The sequence below is a fragment of the Suricata suricatta genome, chromosome 17 (assembly GCF_006229205.1).
Source record: "Suricata suricatta isolate VVHF042 chromosome 17, meerkat_22Aug2017_6uvM2_HiC, whole genome shotgun sequence".
Classification (NCBI taxonomy): Eukaryota; Metazoa; Chordata; class Mammalia; order Carnivora; family Herpestidae; genus Suricata; species Suricata suricatta.
In genome coordinates this window covers 29,687,417-29,707,475 of record NC_043716.1, presented here as the reverse complement: position 1 = coordinate 29,707,475, position 20,059 = coordinate 29,687,417, and the positions used below count along the sequence as shown (strand labels likewise).

The window sequence follows — 20,059 nt, the reverse complement described above, 5'->3', positions numbered from 1 at the left end:
TTGATAAATGAACTGATGAATACCTAATCAGATTTCAAAAGAGGGAGAAATTTATAAGGAATAATTACCAATATTAAAGTTTGCCTACTTTTTTGTTTTAATATGATTGACACAAAATATATTCTTCTCCGAATCCAATTAGGGCATCCAGTCAGGTTTTATGCATTAGAAGGTGATCCAAGGCTGGGATGGAAGTTCTACAGTTTCAGAGACCCATGCTCCGACTATCTTTCTGCTCCACCATCTTTATTGAAGTGGGTTATGAACCACGATGATTACTTGAGTTCCAGCATTCTTGCCGTGCTCCCTTTTTTCCTTTCATCTTTTTTCTCATTTAATTAAGCTTAAAGAGGGAAGGGAAAGAGACAAGAATAGCCTATACCTACTTGTGAAAGTCTTCCTAGAAGTATTCCACAATACTTCACCTTGTATATCCTTGGCCAGTGCACAGTCCCATGGCTTCATCATGCCCTAAAGTGGGCTGGGAAATATCTTTTAGCAGGATGGAAGTGTTGCTAGCTAAAACTTGTGGTCAAAGAACAAGATGAGAATGAATATTGGAATACAACAAGCGGTCTCTGAAGTTTTAATCTGTTATGGGGACTGAAAGAAGGTGGAGGAAAGGGAAGGGAAGGGAAAGAAAGAAAAGGAAAGAGAAGGAAAAGAAAGAAAAGGAAAGAGAAGGAAAGGAAAGGAAAAGGAAAGGGAAGGGAATGCAGAGAGAAGTAGGTTCCAGAGAAAGCTTTCTACTTTACTATTTGTGTAAGCCTGTCCATAAATAAGCCAAAATTAGAATATTTTGTATTTAATCCAATTCCTATCAACCTTAGTTTTGGTCTCAAGTATATTAACAAAATATCCATGTTTTATAGTGCTACTTTTATAAAGTAATGTTTAATCTGATTTAATAGAATTTTCTTGCTATTTTTCCTCTGTACCATATCACATATTTTAAACTAAGAAATTGAGTTTTGGTTGTAGGGCTATGCTTATACATTTGGCATCAGCCAAAGTGCTAGTCTTGCAAAAAAAAAAAAAAAAAAGCCCCACAAAAAACTGAGGTGGTAGTAGAATCAGGAAGCTAATATTTTATAGAAAATGAATCCATAAATAGTCAACAGACTTTTCCTGGGCATGTAATTCTGGTCAATGTTCCTTATATTGATTTTTTTCCCACTGGGTTGTAAAATAAAGTTGTAATGAAAAGTTTTATCCTTTGGAGATTTGAAAAGTTGCTTCACTTGAGTCCCTTTCCTTCCAGGCTCTGGATTATCTTGGTATTCAGCCCACAAAGGAACAACACCAAGCCCTGAGACAGCAAGTTCAAGTAGACCCAAAGGGGACAGTGTCTTTTGGAGGTAATATTAGCTTTACCATGTTGTGTCGTTACAGACACTTGGTGGGAGGGGTATAGTGACCTATTTTTATTGGGAACGCATGCTTCTTTAGAAGGAAAGAGAGAAAAAAATAAGACCACATCTATTCCAGGTTCCTTAATCAGTGTCCTAAAATGTCGTCTACACATACTGGCCTGGCTGGGTCAGCCAAAAAGGGACTTTCCTAGAATCTTCCAGCTCTCAAGTATCATCATCCTATCATACCTTTTTTGTTTTTTATTTATTGTGTAAACATTGCTTTAGTAATAACAACAGAAACAATGTGAAATATAGAGGTCCTAACTCCACCACTATGAATTTCCATACTTTTTCCCAGCTGATATGACAGAATAAACATTTTTATGATGCTGTATAATTATTCTTATTAAAGTTAGCATAATATTGACATACTTAGTTGATGTGCTCTAATATTAAGCCTTTCCACTTCTGGGGTTTTAATAGTCTCTCAGTAGCTGATATTGCAGATAATTCTATATTTAACATCAAATTTTTTTTCCTGCTTAGGATAAATTCCCACAAGTGGTTTAGACTTTTGACAGGTATTGATAAGTTGTTTTCAGGAGATATTTTACATATGAATTTGTTCTGCCACTAGTAATGTTTGAATATAACACTTTTCTGTATCCTTGACAACATTCAGTATTTTTTTTCTTATACAGTAGATGCAATATTGTATTATTTTTAAAGCATCTATATTGCTAAAAAAAGAATGCACATATTGGTTTCAAAGTGATAAAAAAAGATACACATTTGCTTTCCTCTTCTTTTGAAAAATACCCCAAATAATGAAGAGAACCAAATGATAATTGCATGTATAACTAAAACCGCAATAAGTAAGGACAGAACATGCATGAGGAAAGTAAGTGAATTAGTAAATATGTGCAAGAAAGCCCAAGTATCTGAAGAGATGGGGGAACCACAACGGGGAACAAGCTGATTTACTGCTACAAGAATTAGGAATTGAAAGTATTAGGTACTTCTGAAGGGTGGGTATAGGCAGGACATTTCAAATAGGATTGTTAGAAATCTGTGTAAGGAGTATTTATCTATGCTATTACCTGCCCCTTCTCAAACATTCCAGGATTTAGCACTGCCTTATGCCTGCTGAGGAAAAGAAGTATATTCTCTTGAGAAATTAAACCAGAGAGATTCTGAACCTGTAGCTGCCAGCAGTCAGGGAATTTAGAGGAGTGTATGTTGAGTTATCACTTATAACACACACCCAGATTGCTCGGTGACCTTTGCAGCCACGTTTCTAGCCAAGGGATGGTAGGATTCTCCGTGGAGAAGCTGCTCCAAGGTGTCAGTGGGCTACCGGATTGCTCTGTGGTAAAACCAGCATACAGAATTGCCAATGAGTACTTTGGCCATGATTCTTCTTAAATATGCACTCATAGCCAAAGGATCACCAGACACTTGGAGAAATTCTCTGACCTAAAATATAAAAGCCACAAACTGTCTGACAAAGAGAAAAACAGGAACTCTGAAAAACAAGGAATAATGCAAATGTGGGAGAGAGTTTCAGACAAACCACAATGAACATCTCTGAAAAGATAAACAAAGATAAGGCATCCATGATATAAAGAGTAGGATATTGTAGACAAGGAACAACCAGAGAATATGAAAAGAATCTTTGGAAATTAAAAAGATAATAGCCAAAATTTAAAAATTTGAGGATGGATGGGTCACTCCCATGTCTGAAGAAGCTTACAGTTTGCTAGCCAGCATTAGGCAGACTTGGAGTTAGACCTTCATTTGAATCCAGCTCTGCTACTTATTTGCCAAGCTGCCTTGGGAAGTTTGGCTGTTACCTTGTCTTAGCTGCAGTGTGTAGAATGAAGAGGATACGTGCCCCTACCTCAGAAAATCGTTGGGAGGATGAAATCACAAAGCACTGGGCTAGCACAAGAAGGCTGTTCCATAAACATTAGCTGCTGCAATTACTGTTTTTGTTAAATCTCCAATTCCAGCTGAAAAAGCTATAAGTCACAATATTGTCGTATATTTTGCAGAAAGTTCTTGTTCTTTAAAGAGTTGGAGAAAATAGATGTACCTACGATATGTATGTGCTTTATTATTACCTTAACTGATTTATTAACCTCAGCAAAGTTAAGTTAAAACTGGTTTATCTCTCACCTACTTTTTATTTGAGCTTATATTTGTCACCTCAATTAATACCACTTTAAGGTAATTCATTGAAGTCAGTTAAATTTGAAACAGTGGGGCGCCTGGGTGGTTCAGTCGGTTAAACCTCCGACTTCGGCTCAGGTCGTGATCTCACGTTTGTGGGTTCAAGCCCCACGTCGGGCTCTGTGCAGACAGCTCGGAGCCTGGAGCCTGCTTCTGTGTGTCTCCTCTCTCTCTGCCCCTCCCCCTCTCATGCTCTGTCTCTCTCTCTCTGTATCAAAACTAAATCAAACATAAAAATAAATAAATAAATAAATTTGAAACATTAGTTTTAACGCATAGCTTCAACTTCGTTTAGAAAAAGGTAAAGATGTATTTAGATGAGGTTAAATGCTGTGTTCCTACTAAAATGTGTTCCATTTCAGATTTTGTCCAGGTTGCCAGAAACTTGTTTTCCTTGCAGTTGGATGAAGTAAATGTTGGTGCAGGTGAAATTTCCAACATGCTAGATTCACAGGTAGAGTGCACCCTATAGAATTGTCTTGACTGTACTTGGATCGTAAGTCTTGAATGTTGTATGTCATATATATAGCCTTTTTTCATTTTTCACTTAAATTATGCAAATAATATATGCTTCTTCATAAACATGTAAAATATAGATTAATGTAAAATCACAAGTAAAATTTCATCTTGTTCTCTCCCATCCCAACTCTCTCATTATTTCCTATGGTACTCCCTAAATTTGCCACAGAACAGTGCTCAAAAGCATATACCTTCTGAAATTTTACAGTCTGAACCATCTTCGTGTGTCAGCTTCCAGCTCAAGAAGCTCAACATTAAGGAAATATGTTACTAGGACCCTGATTCACTCCTATTGCCTTGCTCCCTTCCTGTTACTTCTCTTCTTTCCCACGCGCCACCAGTCAGGATGACTCTTCTACCTGTTTTTGTGCTTTCTATTAAGTGGAATTGTGAATGCTGTTAACTTCACAGCCATTCTATGGAACTTTGATATTGTCACATTTTTCGGTCCTTTTTATTACAGAGTTGTTGTGTTATTATGTTACTCAGGAAGATCTTCCCACTTTATGTATTTACTTCACTCGCGATCTGTTCTTGTCTGTGCGCGAGTTGGGGCTCCGGATGGACGGCCACTTGCCCGTTTCCCACCGTCATTTACTTGATAACCGTCATTCTCCAATTTTGCTGCTTATTTGTTTTTTTTAATTTTTTAAATTTATTTATTTTTGAGGGACAGAGAGAGACAGATTGCAAGTGGGGGAGGGGCTGAGAGAGAGAGGAGACACAGCATCCGAAGACAGGCTCCAGGCTCTGAGCTGTCAGCACAGAGCCCAATGTGGGGCTCGAGCTCACGAACCACGAGATCATGACCTGAGCCAAAGTCAGATGCTTAAGCGACTAAGCCACTCAGGTGCCCCAATTTGTGTTTTTTTTAATGATTGTTTATTTTAAGAGAGAGGAGCACATTTGCATGGGAGAGGGGCAGAAAGAAAGGGAGAGAGAGAAGTCTAAGCAGACTCCACACTGTCAGTGCAGAGCCCATTGTAGGGCTTGATCCCACAAACTGTGAGATCATGACATGAGCCTAAATCAAGAGTGAGATGCTCAACCAACTGAGCCACCCAGGCACCCTTGCCAGTAATTTGAAATACAAACATTATCCTATACTAAATCTCTATCTAGATACACAAATCTGTTTCTAGACCTACCACTCTGTTCCATTGATCTGTTTCTCTCTGCCTACACATTATTATTTTAATTATTCTAGCTGTATATTTCTAGATATTTCTAGGTTCTTTGTTATCTGATAGGCTAAGTCCTTAATACATACTTTTTTAACTTCTTGATTTTGATCTTCTAGATGATCTTTGGAATAATTTTTGCTGTGGTAATGAAAATGTAATTGGGACATTTTTAAATTAGAATTGCATTGGATTTAGAGAATGGTTTGGGAGAGCTGAATGTAGTTTATTTCTCCATTCATTTAAGTCTTTGCTGATATTTTGGAAAGAGAAAATTATGTCTTGCTTCATATGTTTCTTAAATATTTCTTGTTATGTCTGAATAGGCATGCTCTAGCTTTTGTGGCTATTAGAAATGGGATTTTTGTAACCATTATATTTTCTAGTTGATGATTAATAAAGATAGTAGTTATTTTTTTAAATATTTTATTTTTAAAGTACCTCTGTACCCAACTTGGAGCTTCAACTCACAACCCCAAGATCATGAGTCAAAGGCTTCAATGACTGAGACAGCAAATGCCCCAAGATACCAATTTTGGAATGGTTATTTTGTGTGATGCCACTTTATTGAACTCTCTTATTCTAGTTGTTTTTCATTTGTCTAGGGTTTTCTAAGTAGGTACTTTAAATTAATTACATTTTTGTTTCTTCCATAAAATTTTACTTTTTTCCAAATCCTATTGGAACAGGAGCCATAAAAGTGAGCAAGAAATAAATTTTCATGATATTTGAGCTGTTTTACATTTTCAATTTTTAAAAAGAAGCTAGCACTATTTTATTTAATAAATAAGTTATAATATTTTTATATCTACTCATTTATAATTTTAAAATTATAAAATTTGTACATAAGGTTTATGCCATTTTTATTTTTCTACAACAGTTTATTTTTTTTTAATTTTGTTTTATTTTAGAATGAGAGAGAGCGCAAGTGAGGGAGAAGAGAGAGGGCCTGAGGGAAAGAGAAAGACAATATTAAGCAGGCTTCATGCTCAGCACAGAGTCCAGCATGGGGCTTGATCCCACAACCCTGGGATCATGACCTGTGCTGAAATCAAGATTTGGAGGCTCAACCACCTGAGCCATACAGGTGCCCCTTTTTAAAAAATTTTTTATTTATTTATAGCAGTTTAAATAATAGAAATTTTATCTGTTCCTTTAAGGTTTGAAAATGTTTCATAGGCCAGATGAATCTGGATCATTTTTGGGAGAGAAAGCATTTCCTATTTCTTTTAATGTCTTCTAAGGTTATTTTATTCAAGTTTTTGTCCTTTTCTTAAGTAATTCTGTTAATAGACATCTTCCTAGAAGTTTTTTCCTTTCATCAAGATAATGAAATTTGTTAAAAACATAACTCGGAATTTTATTTTTAATATATTTTAACAATACTGCTCTTTATCTCATAGATGTACTACACAATTTTTATAAAGTAATCACATCCACCACTTTCTATAGATCATATTTTAATTATCATTCAGTGTATACTATTTCCACTGTTGTTGCTTCTTATTTTGAACTATTTTAGAACATTTTTTAAGGTTATAGTTCCCTTTCAGTTGTTGATTTCTAGTGTACTTCCCTGAAGATAGAAACACATTCTCTATAATATTAATCCTTTGGACATTTATACAACCAAAGTTAGAAATACATTCTCTAAGGTATTAATCTTTTGGTCATATATCCTACATATAGTCAATTTTATGAAATATTTATTTTGAGGGGCACCTGGGTGGCTCATTTGGTTAAGCATCTGACTCTTGATTTCAGCTCAGGTCCTGATCTCATGGTTGCTGGGATTGCGCCCCATGTAGGGCTCTGTGCTGACAGCACAGAGCCTGCTTGGGATTCTCTCCTTCTCTTTCTGTCTCTCTTCCTCTTTCAAAATAAAGAAAATTTCAAAAAATTAAAAAAATATATATTTCTTTTTAAAAGTATGTATATTTTGCACTTAAGTGAGTGCAATGCTCCCTGTATATCAGTTGGGTCAAGGTTGTTAAACAGTGTGGTTCAATCCAATTTTCTATTTTCTTCTTTTTTTTTCAAATTTTCTATTTTCTTAATTATTTCTTATCTTCTTTTATTATCAGCTACTGAGCAAGAGGCATTTAAAACTTTCCCCAACTTAGTTCTGCCAATTTTTACTTTCTGTGTCATAGGCTGTATTATTAGGTATATATAATTTTACAGTTGCTACATCCTCAGAGGATATTGAATCTCTTCATCTCTAGACTGCTTCCTACTTTAAAATCAATTTAATCAAACCATGAAGTTATACCACTTTTAATTTTCGTTGGTATTTAGTTTGGCTTCCAATGACTATAAATTCTTTCTCTCTTTATGTCTAGTTATTTATTTTTGAGAGAAAGAGAGAACCTGTGAGCAAAAGAGAAGCAGAGAGAGAAAATCCCAAGCAGGCTCCGCACTGTCAGTGCAGAGCCTGATGCAGGGCTCGATCTCATGAACCATGAGATCATGACATGAGCTGAGATTAAGAGTTGAATGCTTAACCAACTGTGCCACCCAGGTGCCCCAACTATAAATTTTTTTCTTTTTTAAAGAAAACTGTTTTATAACCCTTTAGATGTGTCTAATGGAATCTAAATACTGTGGTTTTTGATACTCATAATCATCTATTTAAAAGAAAATTCATGGGGTGCCTGGCTCAGTAGATAGGGTATCTGACTCATGATCCCATGGTCATAAGTTCAGGCCCCATGTTGGGCATGGAGCCTACTTTAAAAAAAAGAAAGAAAATTAAATTTTAAAAATTCATATATAAATTCTTTAAAACAATTTTTTAATGCTTATTTATTTTTGAGAGAGTGAGAGAGGCAGAGAGAGAGGGAGACACAGAATCCAAAGCAGGTTCCAGAATCTGAGCTGTCAGCACAGAGCATGACCCATAAATTGTGAGATCATGACTTGAGCTGATGTCTGACACTTAACTGAGCCACCAGCTGCCCCATACATAAATTCTTATTCTCAAAAATTTATAGGGGTGCCTCGGTGGCTCAGTCGGTTAAGCATCTGACTTCAACTCAGGTCATGATCTTGCAGTTTGTGAGTATAAGCTCCGCATTGGGTTCTGTGTTGACAGCTCAGAGCCTGGAGTCTGCTTCGGATTCTGTGTCTCCCTCTCTTTTTGCCCCTCCCCTGCTCACACCTATCTCTTTCTCAAAAATAAACATTAAAAAAATAAATTTACCATTTTTCCTTTTTCTCTGCTAACTCTTATTTTTATTCCATATTACCCTAGAATGTGACCTTGATAGACTGTAATTTCAAGACTACAGCATGCTTAAATATCTGTCCTTTATCACCCAATCATTTTACTGCAAAAAATTTAGATAATTAAAATGTATTTGTTTTAATTCACTATGCTCATAAACTCTGACATCAAAATTTTCTTCTGGATTGAGTAGTAATTATACTTATTGGTACACAATTAAAAACAAACATATCCATTTTGATCAATTACTTTTATAAAGGTAATTTTAAAATACAAATTCATATTTCAGTGGATAGATTCTTTGCAGTCCAGCTCTGTCATTTGTAAGAATTCCATATTTGCATGGGCATTTTTAGATTCTTCAGTGCTAGTGTACTTTACTTCTTAAGTATTGATATCTGATAACATATGCTTCTACATTGTTCTTCTTTTTAAATATTGCTTTGGCTAATCTTTTTTCTTATCTTTTCCAAATAACTTCTAGCAAAAATCTTACTGTCTCGAATTTCTAGGTTATTTTGGGAAGAATCAGCATCTTTATAAATTTAAACCTTCCTATCTGTGAACACGTGTTGACTTATTTATTTATATCTTCTTGAATGGCAAATAAGAATTTGATTTATTTTTTCCAATACAAGCTTTATTAATCTTTTGTCAGATTTACTTCTAGTTACCTTTCACTTTTTTGCCATTATAATAAATGGTGTCTTTTTTTTAAGACTTCATTTTTTAATTATTTTTTAGTGTTTTATTTATTTTTGATACAGAAGGAGACAGAGCATGAGAGGGGGAGGGGCAGAGAGAAAGACAAAGAATCGGAAACAGGCCCCAGGCTCTGAGCTAGAGGTCAGCACAGAGCCCGACTTGGGGCTCGAACCCACGAATGTGAGATCATGACCTGAGCCGAAGTCAGAGGCTTAACCAACTGAGCCACCCAGGCGCCCCTCATTTGTTTAGACAGTTTTAGGTTCACTGCAAAATTGAGGGGAAGGTTCAGAGATTTCCCACATGCCTTCTGCCTCTACTCATGCATAGCTTCCACCATTATCACCGCCCCCACCAGAGTGGTCTCCTAACGTTTACAGTTTACGTTATGGTTCACTCTGGGTCCTGTACAGTCTGTGTGAGTTTGAACAAATGTATAATGACATGTATACATCATTGTGGTATCATACAGAGTGTTTTTACTGCTCTAATTTTTACCAGTGTGGCTCTGCCTGTTCACCTCTCCACAGCCCCTCCCCTCACCCTTTGCGATCACTGATCCTCTTATGGTCTTCATAGTCTTGCCCTTTCTATAATGTCATATAGTTGGATTCATACAGTATGTAGCCTTTCCAGATGGGCTTCTTTCACTTAGTAATATGCATTTAAAGGCTCCTCCATATCTTTTCATGTATTTTGGTGCTGATTAATATTCATTATCTGAATGTACCATAGTTTGTTTCTCCATTTACCTTTTGAAGGATTTCTTGGTTGCTTCCAAGTTTTGGCAGTTGTGAAAAAAGCTACTATAAACATCCGTTTGTAGGTTTTTGTGTGAATATAAGTTTTCAGCTCCTTTGGGTAATTACCAAGGAGCACAATTGCTGGATCATATGGTAAGAGAATGTTTGATTTTATAAGAAACCATTAAATTGTCTTCCAAAGTGGCTATACCATTTTGCAGTCACAACAGCAACCACACTGAGTTATAATACTGAATAACAGAGTTTCTAACACTGAGAGTGAGAGTTCCCATGATCTAGTTGTTTGGAAACTTTCAGGAAATCCGCCAGTCTTCTGGAGTTGGGGCACTGATTTATCAGAACTGATTGGGTGGCATTTAAGGTAGAAAGCTAACTCCCTGAGAGCACTGTTTTTCTTCGATCATTTCAGGTGTTATACATTTTCCCACCTAATATTGACAACCAAGCATTATTTTCTTACTGCCAAAGAGTTCTCAGAGCTACTGTCCCCACTACTGATGGGGAAAGGCAGAGGTGGTCGGGTGGCTTACAACAGAAGAGAAGCGGGGAATTCAGAGTACTTTCGGTGAGCGTGCAAAGATTGCTTAGCAGCTGAAATACTGGCGCTCCACATTAGTAATTTACTTCCTTTCTAGCCAATATGATTTGAGGGCAGATAAGAATGTATTCAGTATGTGATACTTTGATGACAAACGCAAGGTTCTGATGGTAATTGTGCAAGATCTTCTGCATGTCACTAATTTCCTGTTTGCGGCTTCAGATCACAATGTTGTGCAATTGTCATTATATCAATTTATAAGATTTCCTTTGTTGTGTTCTGCTTGTCAACATGTAGCAGGTTTCCCTATAAAATGTTGGCTTTGTTTTTTTACTTGAATCCATAATAAGAATACCTTTTACTTCACCACACTCACATATATAGCTCAAACAAAAGTCTCAAAGCATTACTTACTTTTTCTACATTATTGCTTTCGTATTTAATGTTCAGTTCTATTTCATTAGTATTTGGACTTAAAATTCACTAATGGATCACATACTATGGTTTTAAAAATACTATAAAAATCACTGCTTGTCAAGTAGGTCATCAGAAACAAATAAAAATATCTTATTATTTTGTAGTAGTCTTTCTAACATTTTTGTTTTGTTAAAAAAAAAAACCAAACACCATAGTGCTTCATCTGAAGTATCAATTGATCTGTGGTTGAGGATAGTGACAGTCTATGAAGGCGGGGAAATTCCACTCTGGTTACCTCATCACCCATCTTGTCACAAACAACAGTCATACTGTATAATGCGTCTGTTAGAAACGATTGGGTTTTTTAACACTTGTGTTCCCTTTTTTTTTTTTTGGTTTGTCTTTTCCTTAATTTATTTTTTTTAGAAATATTTTGGCTGAAGCATAATACACATCCTGTCAAGTACAAAGATCTTAAGTGTACAACTTGATGGATTTCTGTTAGTATCTCATGTGTAATCACCCCTCAAGGCTCCCATGTACAAGTCTGTCTCAGGTGGCCACCTCTCACCTGTACAACGGGACCACTGTTCTGACTTGATCAGCACAGATTGCTTTTGCCTGTTCTTGACTTCATCATAAATAGAATCATACAGTATGTACTCTTTTGTAATGAGCTTCTTTGGCTCATCATTTCATCTGCATCTGATAAGATTTCTTGAGATGCTGTGCGTCAAGAAGGAAGAATTGCTAAGTCAGTCCTACTTTAGTTGACAAAAAACGTATGATTTTGGAATAATATGGCATTTATAGCTAAAAATGTAATTATCTTACTGTGATTCTAATCATCATTGCTATATTAAAAAATTCACACAGTGCTACACCTGCTACTGGCATAAGGTTACACACAGAAAAGCAAGGTTGGAGCCTAGATTTAACAGAACTCTAAACTTAGCAATAGCAGACTGTAGTCTATCATAGTATGATGGGCTTACTGTACCTTCACAGAGCATGTTCCCTAATGAAGACTTTTCACAATTTGGTTTCTTGCTAAATCAATTTAGTGGATTGCACCCCTATCTTAACAAGGGAAAGAATATAATGGGTAATATCAAAGTAAATTTTTATATGATAAGAGTGAGTAATTTCAATTATACTGGGATCATGATATATAAGGTATGTCTCACTGTGTGTGACAGTATGTACTTTATAGCCACTTCATCATATCTCATTTGTAAAACATTAAGTACTCATTGGTAGCTGCTCCAGCACGTTATTAAAGTAAATAAACTTAAGCCTGTCCCTCAAAGAATTTAAGGTATTGTACAAGGATAGTCATGTACATAAATAATTAGATTTTTAAAAAGCTCTAGCACTACATAGTAAGACCATAGTAATGATAGAACTTAGAATATTCAGAGAAGATTCCTAACAGGGCTGGCATTTGAGTGAGTTTTAAATGATATATTGGGTTTTATCTGCTTAAGAGGTGAACAGAAAGTGATAAGAGAATTAGCATGAATAAATTCACATGTATATAAATGTGATGGTAAGCAGAGAGTGATCTACCTTTTTTTTTTTTTTTTGGAAGATTATTTATTTTTAAGAGAGGTAGAGAGAGAGAGAGAGAAAATCCCAAGCAGTCTCTTCAGGGTCAGCACAGAGCCCGATGTGAGACTCAAACTCACAAAACCATGAGATCATGACCCAAGCCAACATCAAGAGTCAAATGCTTAACCGACTAAGCCATCTTTTTAAAAAAAAAATAGATTACTTATCTTTTTAAAAAAAAACCAGGTACATGCAGATCAGTGAAGGAAGTTAACCCTAAAAATGTAAATATTACACCTAGAAGTTAGTACTTTACTCCTAGCCAGTGAGGAGCCATTAAAGAGAATAATGACATGATCAAAATTGATAGTATAGAAATAATAATCCTGTAATAGTGTTGGTTATCTTGGAAGGGAATGAAACTGATCGTAGGTAGCCTAGATAGGGCACAAAGGAAAGAGTCCAAATAGAGAATAGTAAGAACTAAACAATGAAGGTGAGGAAAATGGGAAAGAATGGAGAGATAGATATACAATAATTTACCAACAAAAGATATATCATCATTAAGATTTGCATTTGAGTGTAAGAAACGAGAATGAATTAAAGATAACTGCAGAGTTTTGACTAGGATGATGAATAGTAGGTGGTGCTCTTGATAGAAATAAAGAAATAAGAAAAGTGGAGGAGATAGTTGGATTTTAGAGAGTAAGATACAAGTGACCAAAAGGTCATTGGATTTGGGAATGATTTGGAGGGTGATAGTGGAAGCGATCACTCAGGGGGAGCTTACAGAGAAAAAGTGAGAAAGGGACAAACTTTGCAGAACTTCCCCTCTCTCCCATTCAAGGGGTGGAAATGAAATTAAGTTGTTCAAAACAGCCTAAATATTCTGCAGGATAGGTGAGATAGTGGGATATCAAAAGCCTGGGGAACAGAGCATGTCAAGGACAAATGGCTTAAGCAATGTCACATGAAACAAAGGTGGTTAAGAAAGTCAGTGGGGGGGTGCATTTATTTTGCCAAATCCTAGGTTTATTGGTGACATTGAACATAAATTATTTTCAAACTGTGGGGACAGGAGGAAATATATGTAAACCCCATTAATAAGAAGTAAAGGAGTGGGGCTCCTGGGTGGCTCAGTCGTTTTAAGTGTCCCACTTCAGCTCCGGTCATGATCTCTGGGTTTGTGAGTTCAAGCCCAGCATTGCACTCTCTGCTGTCTGCTCTCTGTAGACCCTGCTTCCGATCCTCTGTGTCCCTTTCTCTCTGCCCCTCCCCTGCTCTCGCTTGCTCTCTCAAAAATAAAAATAAAACATTAATAGAAAAAGAAGTAAAGGAATGAGCAAGACAAAGGAAGGAGAAAATAGGGGAATATAAAAAATTTTAAGGAAAAGAGGTAATTGACTGGGTTTCTAGTGGGAGGCTTTATCCATAAAATTGACCTGGAACATTGTTCTGTTGAAGAAGAACTGAGTTTTTGAATGAGGCCGGTGAAATAGTGGCTATCCAGAATAGAGTAGAAATAATTTACAGTGTAATCTACAAGTGTTTCAGAGGCCAGAGGGCCTGAGGGTCACAAATTATACCATTAGGACCAGACAGGAAAGGAATGGAGGACAGGAAGGGTAAAACCCAAGAACTGGAAGTAGATTACAAACAGTTACCTGTCTTGGGGCACTTGAGAGGCGGGTCTCAGTCAGTTAAGCTTGCCACTTTGGCTCATGTCAGAATCTCACAGTTCGTGAGTTTGAGCCCTGCGTTGGGCTCTGTGTGCTGATAGCTCAGAGCCTAGAGCTTGTTTCAGATTTTGTCTCCCTTTCTCTCTGCCCCTCCCCCATTCATTCATTCTCTCTCTCTCTCTCTCTCTCTCTCTCTCTTTCTCAAAAATAAATAAACATTTTTTAAAAAAAGAAAGATAGAAAACATTTATCTGTCTGGAATCATTGAAGTTAAATAGCAATAATTCATTTCATCTGTTGGTTACTCAGCTGAAGATTCGCAAACTCTTAACACATGACTGAGCCCGAAGAGGCTTTTCAAAGAATTTACAGGTAACATGCATGGCCAGTTCTCTGGCTATAAGTTTTCACTGCTTAGTCTAAAATGGCAATAGGATTATAACACGTTTTTGTTTTGCTTTTAAGTCATGGTTTGTTCTATGACTGTTCAGTCTAGCATTTTGCCTCCTAAAATGGTACTTTGGGCTTGCTCTTTTATGCATGATTTGCCTCCATGTTTTAAGCCCACAAGTTTGTAATTGTATCCCTAAAACCCCAATCTATAATTCTCTTAATAAATTGATATCATTGTGTTTTTTAGATTCTTATTTTAGCTTTTGAATTCTATTTCCTATCTTGGATAACATGCAAGATACAGTAGGCTTATCTGAAGATTGAGCAGCAGTGTTTCCCAGAACGCTCAGCGCTTTGCAGACGTTAGTCTACTGAGATGCTCCAAAATAAAGGTGTGGTGGTTGGAGATACGGTCAGATAACTTGAGGAAATGCAACAAGTTATTAAATGTTATTTCCTTTTGGGATATTAAAAATGCTCATTAGAATATTAAAGATGTCGGTAGCCCTGCAGGAAAGTTCATTTTTTCTGAATCCTACATTTTTCGAACTTACCTGACCACAGGGACCACTACTACCATCACCACCACTCAGTTTTGCTTTTGCACAAAACTAGTTAATATTCTTTGGAATGCGCTTTTGGAAATATCATTACATTTGAATATGTATTAAAAAATATTCTAAATAGTATAAGAATGAATCCTTTGAGTGTACGTTGAGTACTCACAAAAGAGTAGAATGACAGAGACAGAGGAAGGATAGGAAATGATGAAAACAAATGGCTGTAATGGTCAGGACCAAAGGAACCAGTAATGTTTAGGAAAAATATTTCTCCCCCAAATTGAAGGTTCACTCCTACTTCAGTTATTCTGGGATTTAAAACCAAACCTGAATTTCTCATATCCATTCCACCATGATTTCTGTTGGCAGTTAGTAAATGTCATAGACTAATGTCAGATCTCTGTGGGAATCATGGAGTGGCCATTATTAGCTGTGAAAGCTTAAACAAGCTGCTTACCTTTTGAACCCATTTTCTCATCAGTTAAATGGAGACAAGGTTATAGGAAAACAAAGTTATAGGAAGGATATAATATTGAATATACATAGTCCTTACCAATGTATCTGCACACAGTAAGTTCATAGTAAATAGTGATATTATTTTTATTATCTTTTGCATTTACCTCTCCTGAGGGGCCCTACCTTAAACCCATCCTTACAAGTTATTTTCTCCACATAGTCCTTTAAACTATATCTTCTATACTTTTTTTATTCTGTTATAATTTATACATATAAGATGGCTGTAATTAGACTTTATTTTTATCTCTGATTAGACTGTCATTGTTTTTTACCTTGTAATTAACTGTCAAAAAGATCTTGCGAGCAGTAAGAGAAGAGAAATTGTCATCTCTGCTATTTTGTTGTTGTTATTCACTTGTGCATGAATTATTAATATACCTTTCAATCCACTGTTTCTGTGCAGGAGTCGCTTTAATCTGCCTGGCTGTTAACATTGCATTTTGTTTAGTTAAAACAAGGCATGTAATCGATTAATGAATTTTACTGGGTTTATGTAAACTATCTTGGTTGATAATGTCCAGTGTTTTGTTAGCCTTAGATATCATGTGCTTGGTGTGGATGTCTTTGGGGAAGAGTTTATGTTGATAATTCATCGAATGTTTTTGACATTATGAACACAGTCTTAGAATTTGGACTTTTAAGGAAAATTATATTGTTAAAATAATCATAAAGTTGACAACAGGATATGTGTGTGTTACCATCATCGAGACTCTGGTATAAATCACACCAATGTAAAGTTAAGCTTAAATCAAGTTTCCCCAGGCTGCTTTAATATTCTCTTTCATCTAATCAAATGACTCCAAAGAAACCAAATTTTGTTATTATAATGCAAAAGCTTAACATTCCTCAAAAAGGATTTTCATGCTAGTTCTCATAATTAGCATTTAATGCATAACTTTTTTCTTGTATTTTAATGTTGACAGCTTCTTCCCTGTGATTCCTTAGAGGCAGATGAAATGGAAAGGCTTAAACGTGAAAGAAATGATGCCTTGGAGGAAGTGAATACACTCAGGGTAATCTCCATTTGCACCTCCTTACATTTTGCTTAGAAAAAAGAAAAGGAAGAAAGTTATTATAATTATTAAAAAATTATCAAATATATTAATGTTTGTAATATTATAAATAATGTTAATATTATTGCAAAAACTATTAGTATCACAAAAATAGATCATTTATTCAATAGGCCTTTAAAGAGTCAACTTTTTGGTTCACATACTTACTGATATTTCACAATATCCATGTAAGATTCAGAGTAGGCAGTGGTTTTGGCTCATACCTTCTGATCTGGCTACCTCTCACCCCTTTTTTTCTCATTGGTGGCAAGGATGATAAGCCAACAAAAATTAGATGAGTCAACAAGGCAAGCCATGACAATTTTGGATCCTCAGATGTTCATTGGGAAATTTTTTTTTTCCATGTTCATGCTTCAGAGACCTCTTGTTTTGGTAACATAATTTGGAATTAAGGCAATATGATTAAGAGAAAAAAATATGCATGGTGTGCCCAAATACACTTTCAGATTTTGATTCATTTTATATATTTTCATTCTGTTTTTAGTAGAGTATTAAATTTAAATTAGATCCTAATTATTACAGAAGTACATTATATTTTCCAAGTCTTTAAGAAAAGCACTATGACTACTTGATTCATGATTAATTCACCATAGGAATATATTTCTTTCAATTATTTTAAATTATTTTCTGAAATAAGTAAATTCTGTTTATTTATTTAATTTTTATTAAGATAAAATCTTTATACCTCCCCTAAAAATCTTTACACCTCCCTTAAAAATAAAAGTAGGAAGAAATTTCTTTCCTACCTTAGTATTTAAATTTCAACCTCTAGAGGAAGCCATTGTTAAACACACCTCGTTTATCCCTTCAGAGACTTTTTCTTTTTCTTTAATGTTTATTTATTTTTGAAGACAGAGAGACATACACAGAGCGCAAATGGGGGAGGGACAGAGAAAGGGAGACACAAAATCTGTCAGCACAGAGCCCAGTGCAGGGCTTGAACCCACGAACCACAAGATCATGACCTGAGGTGAAGTTGGAGCTTAACCAACTGAGCCATGCAAGCGCCCACAGAAACTTTTTCTATATGGCCAATATATTTCTAAAAATAAATGTATATGGGCATTTTAATTTTTACATAAATTTCTTCACCCACTGCACATTTTTTTACAACTTGCTTCCTCTATTCCCCTCTGTCAACCTTATATCTTCTCTTTTTAAGTTTATTTATTTATTTTGAGAGAGAGCATGAGCAGGGGAGGGACAAGGGGGATAGACAGAGAGAGAGAGAATCCCAGGCAGGCTCCATACTGTCAGCACAGAGCCCAACACAGGGCTCCAGTCCACAAACTATGGGATCAAGTAGCTGAAATTAAGAATCAAAGACTTAACTGAGTGAGCCACCCTGGAACCCTTGTTAGCCTTATATTTTAGGCTACTTTTCAAGTTAATATGTACAGATCTGCCAAATTTCCCCTAGTGGCTCTTCTGTCAGTTTTCCACCATTAAAAATAATTCCTCAGGGGCACCTTGGTGGCTCAATCAGTTGAACATCCAACTTCGGCTCAGGTCATGATTTTGTTGTTCAGAGTTCAAGCCCTGAGTCAGGCTCTGCTCTGACAGCTCAGAGCCTGGAGTCTGTTTCACATTCTTTGTCTCTCTCTCCCTCTCTCTCTCTCTCTCTCTCTCTCTCTCTCTCTCTCTCTCTCTTCCCCTCCCCTCCTCATGCTCTATCTCTCTCTGTCTCAAAAATAAACTTAAAAATTTTTTTTAAATAATTTCTTCATAAATAGCTTTGTAGATGTATCTTTGAGCAGTTTCTACAATTTTAAACGTACATATTGAATATATTTCTGAAAGCCATATTGCTTTATCAAAGGATATGGCACATAAAATTTTATACATGCTACCAAATTACCCTTCAAAAGGCTTTACCAATTCATGTTCCTTCCAAGTGTGTATAGACGTTTTTACAACTTTGAATACTTCTACCTTTGTTGCTATAACAGTTAAGAGTCACAAAATGAAAAAATACAAATTTAGTTTTAAGACTAAACTTAAAATATTTCCTTATATTCTCTTTGAAAACATCTCCAATGATGGTTATCTTGGTAAAATAGCATCTTACATAATTTGTCTGTCTGTAAGCCATTAAATCTTATGGTTCATTAGAATTTTCAGAGGCTCTCAAATCTTTTCTCATATTCTTAATATTTATCATTGTTAAAGTTAGTGATATATTTCAGTTTTTATTTGAATATCAGTATTAATTATTAGAATTTTAATTTAAAATGGTTTTTAGATCATGTTTAAACTTTCCTAAGTAGCTAGTCAGTAAATCAGGATTCACATTTAATGTCTATAAAACGTAACTGAACATATCCTAATGTGATAGGACTTGAAATCTCAGATAAAGCATATCGTGTATTTTATAATTTTCTCTACCTGGAAACCTAGTGGTGAGACTCACTTGTTTGGCCATGTAAGAGTGTACAAAGCAGTAAATACTTTGTTGAGGTAACATTTGTGCCTTTAGTACTTTTACTTGCATTATACACACACACACAGATGATGGAGGTTGTTAAATGCAGGTCGTAGAATGTGTAGGTGTTCTCTCATCCCTTGACCATATCCTGCGACCCCTCTGTCCTTCATCTCTGATTTGAGGTATAATACAAATAAAAATGAAACCAAGATAAGTTGTTGCCAGTGGCTAATTTTTTTTTTATTTTACAAGAATGATTTTTAAAAGTACTGTGTTCTTTATTTAACTTGAAGCCTTCCTACAAAGTTTAGATTGCTACTGCTTTGCAAAGCTGAATGAAAATAGATGTATTTTCCATTTACAGATGCAAAAAACTGGGGCACAGAGTGAAGGTGACTTGCTAGAGCATAAAAGCTTGAGAGCCAGCAGTTTCCTGGCTCCTGGTCTGGGCAGACTCCTTAGATTGCTATATTGTATTCATCTTCATATACCTTCATTTTTCATCTCTTAGATAAGGATGAGCTGAAATATACCGGGAAGCAGAATGCTTCTTATAAACATTGCAATGTTGCCATGAATATTTACCACTCAATTTAATCTGCAAGCAGTTCCTCTGCCCAAGTTTATAGTAAAATGGTCCTTAAATTACTCTTAGTATTTCTGATTTGATCAATAAAATGTGGATTTATTTATGACTATTTTTAAAACACCGAATGTTTTAGGGTATGTGCTTAAGTTAATGCTAAATTAAGAGATGATAATATTTAATTCGCATGCATATTCTACTTTAGTAACTATTATTTTGTAGTTTGGTTACACTAGTCATATCTTCATTTTTGTGGATAATCTTCTAAGCACAAGCTAAATCAGGAAAAGAATAGTCAATCCAGTTTTGTATGTCCTCATTAGAGTGGTAAGAGACCTT

At 35.6% G+C, this 20,059-nt stretch overlaps 1 protein-coding gene across 5 annotated transcripts in view; it reads left to right on the top strand.

Moving 5' to 3' along the window:
- STXBP4 (syntaxin binding protein 4) overlaps window positions 1-20,059 on the top strand; it is a 167,827-nt gene that overhangs the window by 42,767 nt on the left and 105,001 nt on the right. For all 5 annotated transcript variants that reach the window (XR_003904414.1, XM_029927363.1, XM_029927366.1 and 2 more), the window contains 3 exons: window positions 1,262-1,358; window positions 3,950-4,041; window positions 16,560-16,649. Coding sequence is in view for 4 of the 5 variants with exons in the window: in XM_029927363.1 (XP_029783223.1) it covers window positions 1,262-1,358; window positions 3,950-4,041; window positions 16,560-16,649 (279 nt within the window). In the remaining variant the exon portion in view is untranslated. The remainder of the gene's footprint in view (window positions 1-1,261; window positions 1,359-3,949; window positions 4,042-16,559; window positions 16,650-20,059) is intronic.